This window comes from Saccopteryx leptura, chromosome 3 (assembly GCF_036850995.1).
Source record: "Saccopteryx leptura isolate mSacLep1 chromosome 3, mSacLep1_pri_phased_curated, whole genome shotgun sequence".
Taxonomy (NCBI): domain Eukaryota; kingdom Metazoa; phylum Chordata; class Mammalia; order Chiroptera; family Emballonuridae; genus Saccopteryx; species Saccopteryx leptura.
Window position 1 is genome coordinate 141,326,331 of NC_089505.1, and position 15,176 is coordinate 141,341,506.

The window sequence follows — 15,176 nt, forward strand, 5'->3', positions numbered from 1 at the left end:
TGTACACTATCTCAGGACCATTTGCCATGTGCATGTTTACAAGCATACTTCCCCATCCTTGAGTCCCTGGAAAGCAGGGCTATTCCATAATCATTTTTGCATCTACATTGAATCTTATAATGTCTATTTCACATAGAGAGTATTCTGAAACATTAGTTATTAGTCCTATTACTTGTCTTTAATAGTGCCCAAAAGAGCAATGTAGTTTAAAGAAATCTCTCCTGTAAGTTCAAGTAAATGGTTTAGTGGTGACTCATTCTCTAATTACACAAAACGAGGGTATTGGCAAACTTTTTATTCAAAGGCCAGACGTGAACAATTGAGGCTTTGCAGGCCATGAGGTCTCTGTCCCGACTACTGAACTCTGCATGTGCAGCATGAAAACAGCCACAGACAATAAGTGAGTGGATGTTGTTGCAGTCCAGTAAAATTTTATTTTGGACACTAAAATTTGAATTTTATATAATTTTTATGCATCATGAAATAGTCTTCTTTTGATTTTCTTTCAGCTATTTAAAAAATGTAAAAACCAAGTGTTCATTCTCTTCCTGGAATGGCTAATAGAATAGCGCACAGAAAGCAGAGGGTCAAATCCTTGGCCTTTGCATTTCAAAAGTATGAATGCTGGTACAGTAGAAGACAGGAGACTTGGAAGAACATGTGATTAGTCACATTGAGTTTCCCAATAGTCATGCCCTCTTCCTTCTCCACCAAATACTAGATAAAGATGCCCTGAGCAGAAAGAGGGGAAACTGCCCAGGGGCAGGGGTAAGAGGAGGAACCAAAGAGTTAAGACACTTGTGAGTCACCGAGAAGGGTCCTCTCACCCTGAGCCATGTCCCCAGGTTGGGACTTGGAGGAAATCAAGATTATAGAACTCTGAATAGGTTCAAGATTCTCTTTCCCTTCACCCAAGGATGCTCCCAGAAACTTAGATGTAACCCTAAGGAACGAGCTACCTCAAACCGATGGAGATGAAGTCTCCATGCCCCCAACTGCAGAACTGAGGATCTAACTCAGTGGTAGTCAACCTGGTCCCTACTGCCCACTAGTGGGCGTTCCAGCTTTCATGGTGGGCAGTAGCGGAGCAACCAAAGTATAAATAAAAAGATAGATTTAACTATAGTAAGTTGTTTTTTTTTGTTTGTTTTTTGTTTTTTTTTGTATTTTTCTGAAGCTGGAAACGGGGAGAGACAGACTCCCACATGCGCCCAACTGGGATCCACCCGGCACGCCCACCAGGGGGCGATGCTCTGCCCCTCCGGGGCATCGCTCTGTTGCGACCAGAGCCACTCTAGCGCCTGAGGCAGAGGCCATGGAGCCATCCCCAGTGCCTGGGCCATCTTTGCTCCAATGGAGCCTTGGCTGCGGGAGGGGAAGAGAGAGACAGAGAGGAAGGAGAGGGGGAAGGGTGGAGAAGCAGATGGGCGCTTCTCCTGTGTGCCCTGGCTGGGAATCAAACCCGGGACTTCCGCACACCAGGCCGACGCTGTACCACTGAGCCAACCGGCCAGGGCCTAGTAAGTTGTTTTATAAAGATTTATTCTGCCAAACTTAGTGAAAATCTGACATAAAGTACTTGGTAAGTAATTATTAGTATATGCTTTAACTTGCTGTAACTCTGCTCTATAAATTTTATAAAGTAAAGTTACTTCCCTACTTTATAAATCACCATTACTGTGGAGCCAGTGGGCGGTTAGAAAATTTTACTACTAACAGAGATACAAAAGTGGGTGGTAGGTATAAAAAGGTTGACTACCCCTGATCTAACTGAAAATTAGCTGCTATAAAAAATAAAGTTCTGTTTTTTGCACTTGAGATCATACCCTCGCCAGAGGCACTCAGTTAGGTCTAGATTTCAATGCTGTTTTCAGCCTCTGAAAATATCATCTTGAGGTGTCATCTTGTGGTTGCAAGGCCTTCAGCAGTCATCTGGCTTGCCTCATAGTAGGAACAACTTTGTTTTATAACAATTCTATAAATTCTTCTTTCTAGTTTAGAATTCTGGCTGTACTTTAAATTACTTCTTCAAGAGGACTTATCTATAAAGGTAATGGCAAGAGACATATTGGAGAATAATAACTCCCTTCTAAGAGAAGCTAACAGGAAGCAGAATGCATATGAAAGTCAAACTTTTGGCATGAGTAAAATCTACCCTGGGATTCAGGAGACCCCAGGGGTTGCCAGTCATATTAACATAGCAAGAAAATTCTAGGGACCGTGGGTAGAGATATGGCTTGTGGGAACAGAATGAGATCTTTCAGGGAGTGTGACATTCCCAACACATATATTTTCATGCATTTTACATTTTCAGTGCATTGCAAGTTATAAAGATTTATGTTAAGACTGGTGTTTTTTTTGTTGTTGTTGTTGTTTTGTATTTTTCTGAAGCTGGAAACAGGGAGGCAGTCAGACAGACTCCCGCATGCGCCCGACAGGGATCCACTCGGCACGCCCACCTTGGGGCGATGCTCTGCCCATCTGGGGCATTGCTCTATTGCAACCAGAGCCATTCTAGCGCCTGAGGCAGAGGCCATGGAGCCATCCCCAGCGCCCGGGCCATCTTTGCTCCAATGGAGCCTTGGCTGTGGGAGGGGAAGAGAGAGACAGAGAGGAAGGAGAGGGAGAGGGGTGGAGAAGCAAATGGGCGCTTCTCCTGTGTGCCCTGGCCGGTAATCGAACCCGAGACTTTCATACGCCAGGCTGACGCTCTACCACTGAGCCAACCGGCCAGGGCAAGACTGGTTTTTAAGGTTGGGTTTTAACAGAAGAATCCCTAAATGAGGTTGATATCTTACTCTTTAAAAGAAAATCTTGACAGTTTCAATGTTCTCTTTCATGAGTGTCTTGTAACTGTTTTCTCCCACCTGCTGCATAAATGCATTTCTAGATGTATTTCATGTTTATCTTTCAATTGCGCTTCACCTTGTTCAGTAAATCCACAATCGCAACATACTGAAGGTGCTGTAGAAATGCCCGGTTTCTCTCTCCCATCTCAAGCAACTTGTTTGGGGTCCTTTCTCATTATGTTTTAAGGCAGGCTCTAGTGCCCCAGAAACTGATTTGTAAGCTACTTTATTGCTTATCTTCCATTGGAATTTTACTGTTCAGCTTTCTTCAATGTTTTATTTTCTCTCATATATGCATATACATCATAGGTCTTATAGAATCTGCATAACTCTGCAATAAGGACTAAGTTAGCAGCTTAGTTTATGAGTAATTTTTTCTAAAAATCATCTTTAGCAAATGAAACTATTTCATCATTCATGAACAATTATTGATCTTAACACCCAAGTGCAGAAAGGGGTGGAGAAAAAAGACTGGAATCAAACAATCGCTATTAGGTCTCCCATTTCTTCCATCCCATGAAAGCCAGCTATCCCAAAATTAAGAATATATTCCATTTGGACTTTCTTGAAATCTAAAATCTTGAGAGAGTTGTCAAACATAATGTGTACTCCATTTGTAATGTTGAATGATATGTATTTAATTATTTATGGCCATGTTTTAAAATCCCCTATTTCTCTTTGTTTTGCCAGGCTCTAGCCTGAAGCATAGTAGGTCTCCATGCATTTCTGCTAAATAAAATAAGTTGTTTTAAAGTACAGTGTATTATTTAATTATTGTTATTCATTCATTTTAGGTTAAGGAATTTGACACCAATTTTACTTACGGGCAACAGTTAACATTCTATTTGGAGCCAAACAGTAAATATGTATTTCAACTGAGATGTCGAGAAACAGGTAAAAGCTACTGGCAGGCCTGGAGTTCACCATTTTTTCATAAAACACCTGAAACAGGTGAGTGTATTTATATATTTAATCGCTGAGGATTTTCTTTTGACCTCTGTCTCTCTTCTAATTATATACATTTTTTGTCTTCTTGACTTCTATCAAAATTGACAAAACTATTAGGGCAGGTGATAACACTTAAATTGTCATTTTGCTTTGATTGTGTTAAGTCTGACTACAATTTATGAAACAGTTCTCAAACATTCCTGGGCACAGATAACAATGAAAACCACCTGGTGTGCATATTTACTGAGCCTTCTTCACAGGTCTCAGGTAGTGGGGGGGGGGGGGTGCTCCAGCATCAGCGTTTCTTACAAATATCCTGGGTGATTGTGAGGCATCTAATAAGTTATGACCTTGTTTGAAAAAAAATTATGAGTACATACAACTCTTTAGGTCACTCTGATAAAATATATACTTCTAAAAGAGACACACATCAATAACTGTTGATTACCTAGTATATACAAAAAAAATCAGAAAGAGTTAAAGCACTTAAATGTGGGATTATTTAATTCTCTTCTCAATAAAATCTAGCTGAGCTGTGGTTTCTCTTTAGATATTTCTCTGATCTTAATATTATTGGTTTAGTATTCTAGTCATTTACACATGTAATTCAATGAGATTTTAGCCAAGTAGACTTCAGTTGTAAGCAAACAATAAAATGAATCTATTGTATCATAGTATTCCATAATGGCCTCATTATCCTGAAGATGTCTCCTTACTATATAGGTAGCTTATACACTAGATTTAATTTTTCATTTAAGAACTGAAGAATTTATTTATAATCACCCTCTTGTTAATATCATCTTTATTATAACATCTTGTAATTGTGTTTTATGTTTTCAAAGCACGTTAACATACATTATAAATATTGATGACTGCCAGCACGTAGAGAAAGCGAAGACCCAAAGACTGGCTTAAAAGTCCTTTTGGTGCCCTCTGAAGTCCAAATCTTAGAAACACATTACTATCTTTTAACTCATGTTTTAATTTTTCAATTACAGTTGACATACATTATTATATTATTTTCAGGTGTACACCCCAGTGATTAGACATCACATAACTTACTAAATGATCATCCCAATAAATCTTGCATTCATCTGACACCATACATAGTTAGAATATTATTGACTATATTCCTTATGCTGTGTATTATATTCCCATGACTATACTGTAACAACCAATTTGTGCTTCTTAATCCCTTCATCTTTTTCACTTATTCCTTCAACACCCCTCCCCTCTGGCAACCATCAAAATGTTCTCTGTTTCTATGAGTCTGTTTCTGTTTTGCTTATTCTTCTCTTTGTTGTTGTTTTTTTAAGATTCAGTTGTTGATAGATATGTATTTGTTGCCATTTTATTGTGCATACTTTTTATCTTTTTAAAAATTTTTATTTATTTATTTATTTATTTTGTGGCAGAGACAGAGAGAGTGAGAGAGAGGGATAGACAGACAGGAGGGGAGAGAGATGAGAAACATCAATTCTTCATTGCAGCTCCTTAGTTGTTCATTGGTTGATTTCTCATATGTGCCTTGACTGGGGGGCTACAGCGACCAAGTGGCCCCTTGCTTGAGCCAGCGACCTTGGGTCCAAGCTGTGAGCCTTGCTCAAACCAGATGAGCCGCACTCAAGCTGGCAACCTCGGGGTCTCGAACCTGGGTCCTCCACATCCCAGTCCGACGCTCTATCCACTGTGCCACCGCCTGGTCAGGCTTTTTTTCTTCTTCTTAAAGAAGACCCTTTAACATTTCTTATAATACTGGTTTAGTAGTAATGAACTTCTTCAGCTTTTTTCTTGTCTGGGAAGCTCTTTATCTGTCCTTTGATTCTAAATAATAGTTTTGCTGGGTAGTTGTCTTGGTTGCAGGTCCCTGCTTTTCATCACTTTAAATACTTCTTGCTACTCCCTTCTGGCCTGCAAAGTTTCTGTTGAGAAATCAACTGACAGGCTTATGGAAGATCCCTTGTAGGTACCCAACTACTTTTCTATCACTGCTTTTAGGGTTCTCTTGTTGTCTTTAAATTTCCGCATGTGTCTTGGTGTGGGCCTCTTAGGGTTCACCTTGTTTGGAACTCTCGGTGCTTCTTGGACTTGTATGTTTGTTTCCTTCACCAGCTTAGGGAAGTGCTCAGTCATTTTTTTAAATAGGTTTTCAATTTATTGCTCTCTCTCTTCTCCTTTGGGCACCCCCATGATGTGAATGTTGGAATGCTTGAGTTTGTTCCAGTGGCTTCTAACCCTATCTTCATTTTTTTTTCTTTTTGCTGTTCTGATTGAATGTTTATTGCTTCCTTATATTCCAACTCATTGATTTGATTCTCGGCTTCATCTGCTCTACTGTTGATTCCCTGTAAATTACTCTTCATTTCAATTAGTGTATCCTTTATTTCTGATTGGTCCTTTTTTATGCTATTGAGGTCCTCACTAAGTTCACTGAGCATCCTTATAACCAATGTTTTGAACTCTACATCTAGTAGATTGCTTGTCTCCATTTTGTTTAGTTCTTTTTCTGGAGTTGTGTTCTGTTCTTTCATTTGAGACATTCTTTGTCCCTTTATTTTGACTACCTCCTCTGTGTTTGTTTCTATGTATTAGGTAGAGCAGCTATGTTTCCTTAACTTAGTAGAGGCCTAATGTAGTAAGTGTTCTGTAGGGTCCAGTGGCACACCTTCCTGATCACCCAAGCTGGACACTCGAGGTGTGTCCCCCAGGCAGATCAGTTGCAAGGACTGGCTATAACCACCAGCCACTGTGGAGGATTGGTTTTCAGGGGCCAACTCCACAGAGCAGGACTTATTTCAGCAGGGCTCTGGTGCCTGCTGAGTATGCACCTTGAATGTGTCAATTGTGGAGGTGGTTGTGCAGTACCTTAACTTGGTCTCAAGCTGTCCACTGGATGTGGTGGCTCTGGCACTTTCCTTCACAGAGGTTCAGGCCAGGTCAGCTGCCACCAGTGCTCTGCCTGGGGCCACTGAACACGAGCTACAAGTGTTCTGCAAATGGCTGCTAATTGTGCTGGGTCAATTAGAGGTACCCAGGCCAGCTCAAGCTGTGAACTATGCTAGCTGCTAGTGCCAGGCTAGGGGCCACTTAGAAATATGGGGCACGCTGAGGCCAGATGCTGCTTGTTTAAGAGATTTTGGGAAAATCTGAAGCATGAGCCAAGACAGGCCATTTATATAAAAAAGCTATACAAGTGGCCTATCTTAGTGGTCTCTATGCTTGAGTAGGCCTGGAAATTGGGTGGGGCAGCGCCTCAGGGAATCACCAGGGTGGAGCAAACAGTGTGAGCCAGGCTGATGGAGTCTCAGATATACTGCTCACCTGCTGGCTCTGTAGTGAGACAGTGTCATTGAAGGAATTATTGCCTCTGCCACACTTTTGTCTGGGAGAAAGATGCCCCCCCTCCACCGCCATCAGCTCTTGCACTAATGCTGGACAATTCAGTTCCTCCCCATGTGTCTCTGGTACCTTTTAAGCTGCTGCCCCAGCCCTGGAGTTCAGAGGGAGTGAGTCTGAGTAAGTAGTGCACAGGCCCGTTAAGAGGAGCTGCCTGGGACTCCACTAACCCTCTGTCTCCTTCAGTTGTAATTCCCACTGGTTTATGCAGTCAGAATTTTGGGGGGCTTCTCTTATTGGCATTGGAGCCTGGGACCCCTCAGTTCTCAGGGGGGACCTCTGCTGCCGAAATATCCATCCCAATTTTTAGCTACCACACGTGGGTATGGACCCAGGCTGTTCCACATCTCCATCCCTCCTACCAGTCTTGCAGCTTCTTTAAATCCCTAGTTGTAGGATTTCCCATCAGTCAGATTTCAGGTGGTTCTGAATGATGATAGTTCTGTAGTCTAGCTGTAATTTTGGTGTAGAAACACATTATTAAGGGAATCATTTGCAATGCCAAGTCTCTTTTTTAAAAGCTGCTTTTGGCCTGATCAGGTGGTGGCACAGTGGGATACAGCGTCGGCCTAGGACACTGAGGACCCAGGTTTGAAACCCCAAGGTCACTGGCTTAAATCCAAAGGTCACTGGCTTGAAGCCTAACATTACTGACTTGAGCATGAGGTCACTCTGGTCAAGGCACATATGAGAAAACAATCAATGAACAACTAAGGTGCCACAACTATGATCTGATGCTTCTCATCTCTTTCCCTTCCTATCTGTCTGTCCTTATCTGTCTCACTGTCTCTCTCTCTCTGTCTCTTAAAAATAAATAAATAAATAAATAAAAGTTACTTCTGAATTGAAAATATTCTCTTAAGTTGGTATTGTTAAGAATTCTTAGGACTTTAGATGTCATTTGTAATAGCCATAATTTATTTTTTTTATTTTTTAATAGTCATAATTTAGTTGATAATTAAATTATTTTTAAATGAAATGTAGAATAGTCTAACAAGATTATTTAAATTGATAACTAACATTTACTTACCACTTACAAATTACTACTGTGTAAAATCTTGTTTGATTTTCATGTCAGCCATATTTGGTAATGTAATTGGCACCTTTCATTTTACAAATGAAAATGTGAGGCATGATTTTCTAAATAGCACATTGCTAGAGGGTAATGCAAGTCTTCTTACCAATAGCCCTCAGCAATCTCATCAGTTTTGTTAACCAATTACATCAAAGTAGAGGAGCAGTTTATTAAAGTATTCTACAAGGTATGTATAGGATCATAAATTTTCTTTTTTAAAAGGAAAGGTCTTAAACCTTACATCAAAGGAATAGGAACATCACAGCTATCATGTAACAAACCTAAATTTAAAGTATTGGTTTCTTGTCCTAACCAGATAGCTCAGTTGGTCCTTCTTAGAGTATTGTCTCACTCTACAAAGGTTGCAAGTTCGATCCCCAGTCAGGCACATACAGGAACAGACCGATGTTTCTCTCTCTCTCTCTCTCTCTCCCCTTCTTCCTCTCTCTAAAATAAATCAATAAAAATAATAATAAAGTGTTGGTTTCTTAAGAGAAAAAAAGTCACTAGAGGCAAAAGTGCCAGTTATAATTAAATATCCCGGCCATGGCTGGCTGCCTCAGTGGTAGAGCATCAGCCTGGCATGTGGATGTCCCGGGTTCGATTCCCGGCCAGGGCACACAGGAGAAGCGACCATCTGCTTCTCCACCCCTCACCCTCCCTCTTCTCTTTCTCTCTTCCTCTCTTGCAGCCATGACTTGATTGCTTTGAACTCTTTGGCTCCAGGTTCCCTGAGGATGGCTCTATAGAGCCTCTGCCTTAGGTGTTAAAAATAGCTCAGATGCAAAAATAGCCCCAAATGGGCAGAGCATTGGCCCCAGATGGGGTTGCCCAGTGAATCCCAGTCAGGGTGCATGCAAGAGTCTGTCTCTCTCTCTCTCCTCCTCTCACTTGGAAAAAGAAAAAAAAAAAATTAAACATCTCCAAAAAGCTGGATCTATATAAGTTTAACATGTTAGCTAAGAAAAAACATAAACTTCTTTTAGTCCAAATTCTTTTCTAAGACACATTAAATGAGAAACAGCAGAAGTGTGTTAGGAAAAGTGCTAATATTATATCTTTTGGAAAATATATCTCTTTTTTTCTGTTTGTAAAAGCAAAGCAAGTATATTGCAATATACAACTTATAAGTCACTGCAGTTTACATTTTAATTTTTTCTTATACACATATTTTTAAATAAGTACTGTAGTGTATATATGTTTAAATCCTAATTTTCTTACTTGTTAAATTTTAAAAAACTGCTTAATGGCTGCACAGCATTCAAATTTATGGATGTACAATAATTTATTGAATCATTTCCCTACTTTAACAATATCTAGGTTACTGCATTTTTTCCACTATCAATAAACATCTTTGAATAATAACTTTGTGTATAAACTCTCCTTTTGCTTTTAGGTCTTACTGTCTCAAGAGTTAATCACATTTTACCATGCTTCATGCAAGTTGTTCAATTGCTCATTAGTAAATCTTTAATATTAGTTGCTTTTTAAAAAGGTAGTCATTCATGTTCACTTAGACTCTACCAGGAACCACGCATTTGCTAGGTACTTGCAGAACCTCAATGAGCAGAGAGAAAAATTCTTTAATTCTAGAAAAGACAGTCAATAAAAAAAGCATAATAAAAAAGTAAATTACATAGCACTATAAAGATATAAATAGAAGTAGTAAGGATGAAACCTCACAACTAAAGTTTTAATTATTTCACAATTTAAAAAATAAAATAGCCTAACCAGGCAGTGGCACAGTGGATAGAGCATCGACTAGGACACAGAGGAACCAGGTTCAAAACCCGAGGTCACTGACTCGAGCATGAGGTCACTGGCTTGAGTGTAGGATCATAGACATGACCTCATGGTCACTGGCTTGAGCCCAAAAGGTTAATGGCTTGAAGCCTAAGGTTGCTGTCTTGAGCAAGGGGTCCCTGGCTTGGCTGGAGACCCCTGGTCAAGGCACGAATTAGAAACCAATCAATAAATAATTAAGGAGCCACAACAAATGCTTCTCATCTCTCTCCCTTCCTGTCTGTCTGTCCCTATCTGTCCCTCTCTCTGTCTTTCTCTCTCTGTCTCTGTCACAAATAAATAAATAAATAAATAAATAAATAAATAAATAAATAAAATAATTTCTGTAATACTTTAGTTCACCAACATGTTTGATAATGGAGTTTTCTGAGCAACCAAACTTTCCCAGTAATGAAAGGTTTATTTATTTATGGAGAAGCAGCGCAGGCAGTAATGCTCCTTTTATGCAGGAATTTCCTATTTTGATCTCCAAAACTGTTATATGTCTATAACTGAATTGATTCATCTCAAAACAATGTGCTTTCTTTCCCCAGGCCTATAACTTCATAAGTGAATGGTTTTAAATCAGCCGTGTTCATTGTTCTTGTGCATCTAGGTTAACACACCTTTGAAATGTCAGAAGTAATATCCCAGCAAGTGGATATAAGAGAGCACATAATGTTGTTAGCTAACCTGTAATCCAATCCCTGCCTTGCTTTCTTTCACCTTCGTGTACATTCCCTTCTTAATTAATTGCATTTTAGTAAAGCTGCAAAACTGTTATTCTCAAAAGCATCTGAGATCTATCTTGCTCCCTGGTATATGTCACTAGTTAGGCCCAAATAAACTCATGAAAATTCTAAAAAACAAAATACACACACACACACACACACACACACACACACACACACACACACACACACACACATAATGTGCTTTCAAAATTATGCCCAGATGGCGCTGCGGGCAAATCAGGAAGGAGGAGTGGCCCCTAGTATTCTTCTGTATCACTTTCCCTCTGGATGGTGCCTTTCCTTGGTCTTTAAAAAACCTGGTCTCCAAAAGAAAAAAAGCAAAACAAAACTCATTTATAGCAAGGGTTAAGTGACTTACTCTCTCTCCTTCCTCAGAGTATTTAGAGTTTATTAAAAAAACAAAGCCTAATAATAATAAAAAAAGAAAGAAATCTCAGAATATAATATCAGGCTTTAGCAAACACACAAGAGAAGTTTCTCTAGTTAGAAACTCATATTTTTCTATGCGGGTGTAATAACAAAAGGTTAATTAAGTGATTGAATACAGGATGACTTCAGGATAATAAATAATAATATCTCACATTTATGAAATGCTCTCTATGTTGGGCACTGTGATAAGCATTTTACATATGAATTGCCCTTTACTATCACAGCCGGAGTGTAATTATTACTCCGATCGTGCCTGTAGAAATATATGAGACACCACACGGGAGGATTAAGCAGTTTTGCCAAATGTTACAAATCTGGTAAAGGGTAGACTAGGGCATAAGGCAGGCTTTAGGAAGCTAGCACCTGACCTATAGCGCTGACTTCTCCGTAAGAGACTTAGGGTGCCCTGTGTCAGCTCCACCTCAGCCATGTGGCCGAATCCTCCTCTACACACTAGCTAAGGATAAAACTATCCCAACAACACTTCATTTTAAATGTAATGTTTTTATGAAACGAGTGAACCATAAGGTGCTATCACTTATTTCTACTTTGGCATGAATACAAGATGTGGAAGCAGATTTGGATTAAGGTGATGAGAATGAAACCACAGGACTACAGGAACCTTGGGATAGAGCAGTCTGAGATGAAGAAAAGGTAGCCTTGGCCAAGATAGGGCCAGTGATGGGATTCAGCCGGTTTGCCTCAGTTCAGCAGAACTGATACCTATTTTTTTGTTGAGTTTGGTGAACCAGTTGTTAAAATGGCACTTGTAATCAGGGTTCTCTCTAAGGTGGGTGCCTGGGCAGCCGCGCAATGTGGAAATCACAAATTTACATTTCTTACTCTTTTTTAATGTTCATCTGCACAACAGTGTATTCTAAGCACCTGTAATAATGTTCATTCCATCCAGAGGTGAAAAAATATGATGAAACTATGCCTGCAATATTTATGATATTTATTCATTTCACAAAACTCATTATACCTTTGATGAAATACATTTTAATTCCCTTGTATTGATTACATTAGTAAACAAACATAATGTAAAGAGAAAAAGTGTCAAACAATCAGGGGGTGACAATTTGTATTTTTTTGTGAGGTATTATTTAATAATTTTGCATTAATATTTTAAAACTCATTACAATCTAGTTTTGTGTGCCTCTTTTATTGTTCTTATTTAAGTATTAAATGAATGAAATAATAAACTTCCTTTTGGTATACTGTTTTTATATTTAAAACGGTCATTAGGGCAGAGAACTGGTTGTTAAATTATTTGAATCCCACCACTGGATAGAGCTACCTCAGGGCAATGTGTTTTTCAAGCTGGTTATGGTTCAGTCAAGTGTCTAGAAAGCAATGCTTCCCTGTGTGGAGTCCTGTGGACCATCTGCCTTAGAAATGCTTGGAAATTAGTTTAAAACCAGATTTGTCAGTCTCTAGCCAAGTGATACTTCTGCATTAAAGTATAAGAACCACTGTATCTAGAGATTAGACATACCCTTTAAGAGGGACAAGTGTTATGAACAACAGTGTTGGGTGTGGGCAGGATATGCAGACAGAGCTGAACAGAATTAAACACTACATTAAAAAGACTATACAACCATGATCAAGTGGGGTTTATCCCTGGAATGCAAGAATGATTCAACATATGCAAATCAACCTGACCAGGCAGTGGGCGCAGTGGATAGAGTGTTGGACTGGGACATGGAGGACCCAGGTTCAAAACCCTGAGGTCGCCGGCTTGAACACGGGCTCACCAGATTGAGCACAGGGTTGCTGGCTTGAGCGTGGGATCATAGACATGACCCCATGGTCGCTGGCTTGAGCCCAAAGTTCACTGGCTTGAAGCCCAAGGTCACTGGCTTGAGCTCAAGGTCACTGGCTGGAGCAAGGGATCACTCACTCTGCTGTAGCCCCTGGGTCAAGGCACATATGAGAAAGCAATCAACAAACAACAAAGATGCTGCAACGAAAAATCAATGCTTCTCATCTTTCTCCCTTCCTGTCTGTCTGTCCCTCTCTCTCTCTCTCTCTGTCACACACACACACACACACACAAAAACATGTGCAAATCAATAAATGTAATACAGATACACTACTTTAACAAAATGAAGGATAAAAGTCACAGATTGTACCAATAGATGCAGAAAAAGTTTTTGACAAAATTCAACATTCTTTCACGATGAAAGTTCTTAACAAATTATATATAGAAGGAATGTCCCTCACATAATAAAGGCCATTTATGACAAGCCGATAGTGATCATACTCCATGGTAAAATGCTAAAACCCTTTCCTTGAAGATCAGAAACAAGACAAGGATGCCCACTCTCACCTATTCTATTAACACAGTACTGGAAGTCCAAACCAGAGCAATTAGGCAAGAAAAAAAATTTAAATATGCAAATTGGGGGCGAAAGTAAAACTGTCTCTTTTTTGCAGATGACACATCTTATATACAGAAAACCCTAAAGTCTTCATCAAAGAACTATTAAAACTAATAAGCAAATTCAGTATAGTTTCAAAACAAAAAAAGCAATATACCAAAATCAGTTTCTATCACAAGAGAACTATCACAAAGAGAAATTAAGAAAACAATCTCATTTACAATAGCACCAAAAAATAACAAAATACTTAAGATTAGTTGAACCAAGAAGATGGAAGACTTAACCACTGAAAACTATAAGACACTGGTGAGAGAAATTGAAGAAGACACAAATAAATGAAAGGATATTCCACGTTCTTAGATTGGAAGAAACAATATTAATGGTGATTTTGGCAAAGAACGTGGGACAGTAGGGGGTTAGTACATGAGAATCTCAGGCCATTATCTTTTATACTATCTGGTCACCTCTCTTCTTCTTCCCCCTGCCACTGCTTACTAAGTCACTCATCACCCTAACCCACTTCAGGAGCCCAGGAATCCCAAAGCACCAGATGCGAGACTATTGCCCCAGTGAAACTTCACGTCCCACATTACCCATCTGCCTAGACCCTGCCCTGCCTCTGGATGTGAGGTTTCTGCTGAGAACCACTCAAGGCTGCTAATGGTGGAACTTCTAGACCAGTGGTCCCCAACCGCCGGGCCGCGGACTGGTACCGGTCCATGGGCCATTTGCTACCAGTCTGCAGAGAAAGAATAAATAACTTACATTATTTCCATTTTATTTATATTTAAGTCAGAACGATGTTTTATTTTTTTAAAATGACCAGATTCCCTCTGTTACATCTGTCTAAGACTCTCTTGACGCTTGTCTCGGTTACGTGATACATTTATCCGTCCCACCCTAAGGCCGGTCTGTGAAAATATTTTCTGACATTAAACCGGTCCTTGGCCCAAAAAAGGTTGGAGGCCACTGCTCTAGACCACCAACCTGGAGAACTGTAAAAATTTCTGGGGTCTTTCAGCAGTACAAAAAGAGCCCCAGAGGGGAAAAGATAATTTATTAGCATAGAAAACCAACAATGAGAATGTGAAAGTCAATTCCCTAAATTCTCTACTACTGATGTAAAAAAAGTGAAAAGAGGACTTCCAGGCAGGAGTGTTTTTAATTCTGCTATTTAATACAGATCCCTTTGTAAAGAAGAAAAGGCATAGGCTCTATAATCTCTTTAATGACAAGTCAGAGGCTTGAGGGAAGGGCAGTCACATTTCTTAGTGACTAATTAACTTGCTTGAATTGCTACCTGCAGTAGAAAAGCTTCCCAGAGAAATCACATTATTCTTTTGTGTGTGTGTGTGTGTGTGTGTGTGTGACAATTCTCCAAAGGAAGGCAAGTATGAGCAAGATATTAAACCACATTGTATTTTCTTCTCACAAAACACTATTGGTTGTTGCATTACCAATGACTCTACAGATTCTCACTCATTTTTCAGGACTTTTAGTGACTAAAAGAAAAAAAAAATTCTATCAATGCAACTAAATATAGATGATATTAAATATAATA

General features: G+C 39.5%; 1 protein-coding gene across 1 annotated transcript in view; it reads left to right on the top strand.

Moving 5' to 3' along the window:
- IL23R (interleukin 23 receptor) overlaps positions 1-15,176 on the top strand; it is an 82,667-nt gene that overhangs the window by 49,087 nt on the left and 18,404 nt on the right. The window contains exon 6 of the mRNA XM_066372194.1: positions 3,644-3,800. Coding sequence (XP_066228291.1) covers positions 3,644-3,800 — 157 coding nt within the window. The remainder of the gene's footprint in view (positions 1-3,643; positions 3,801-15,176) is intronic.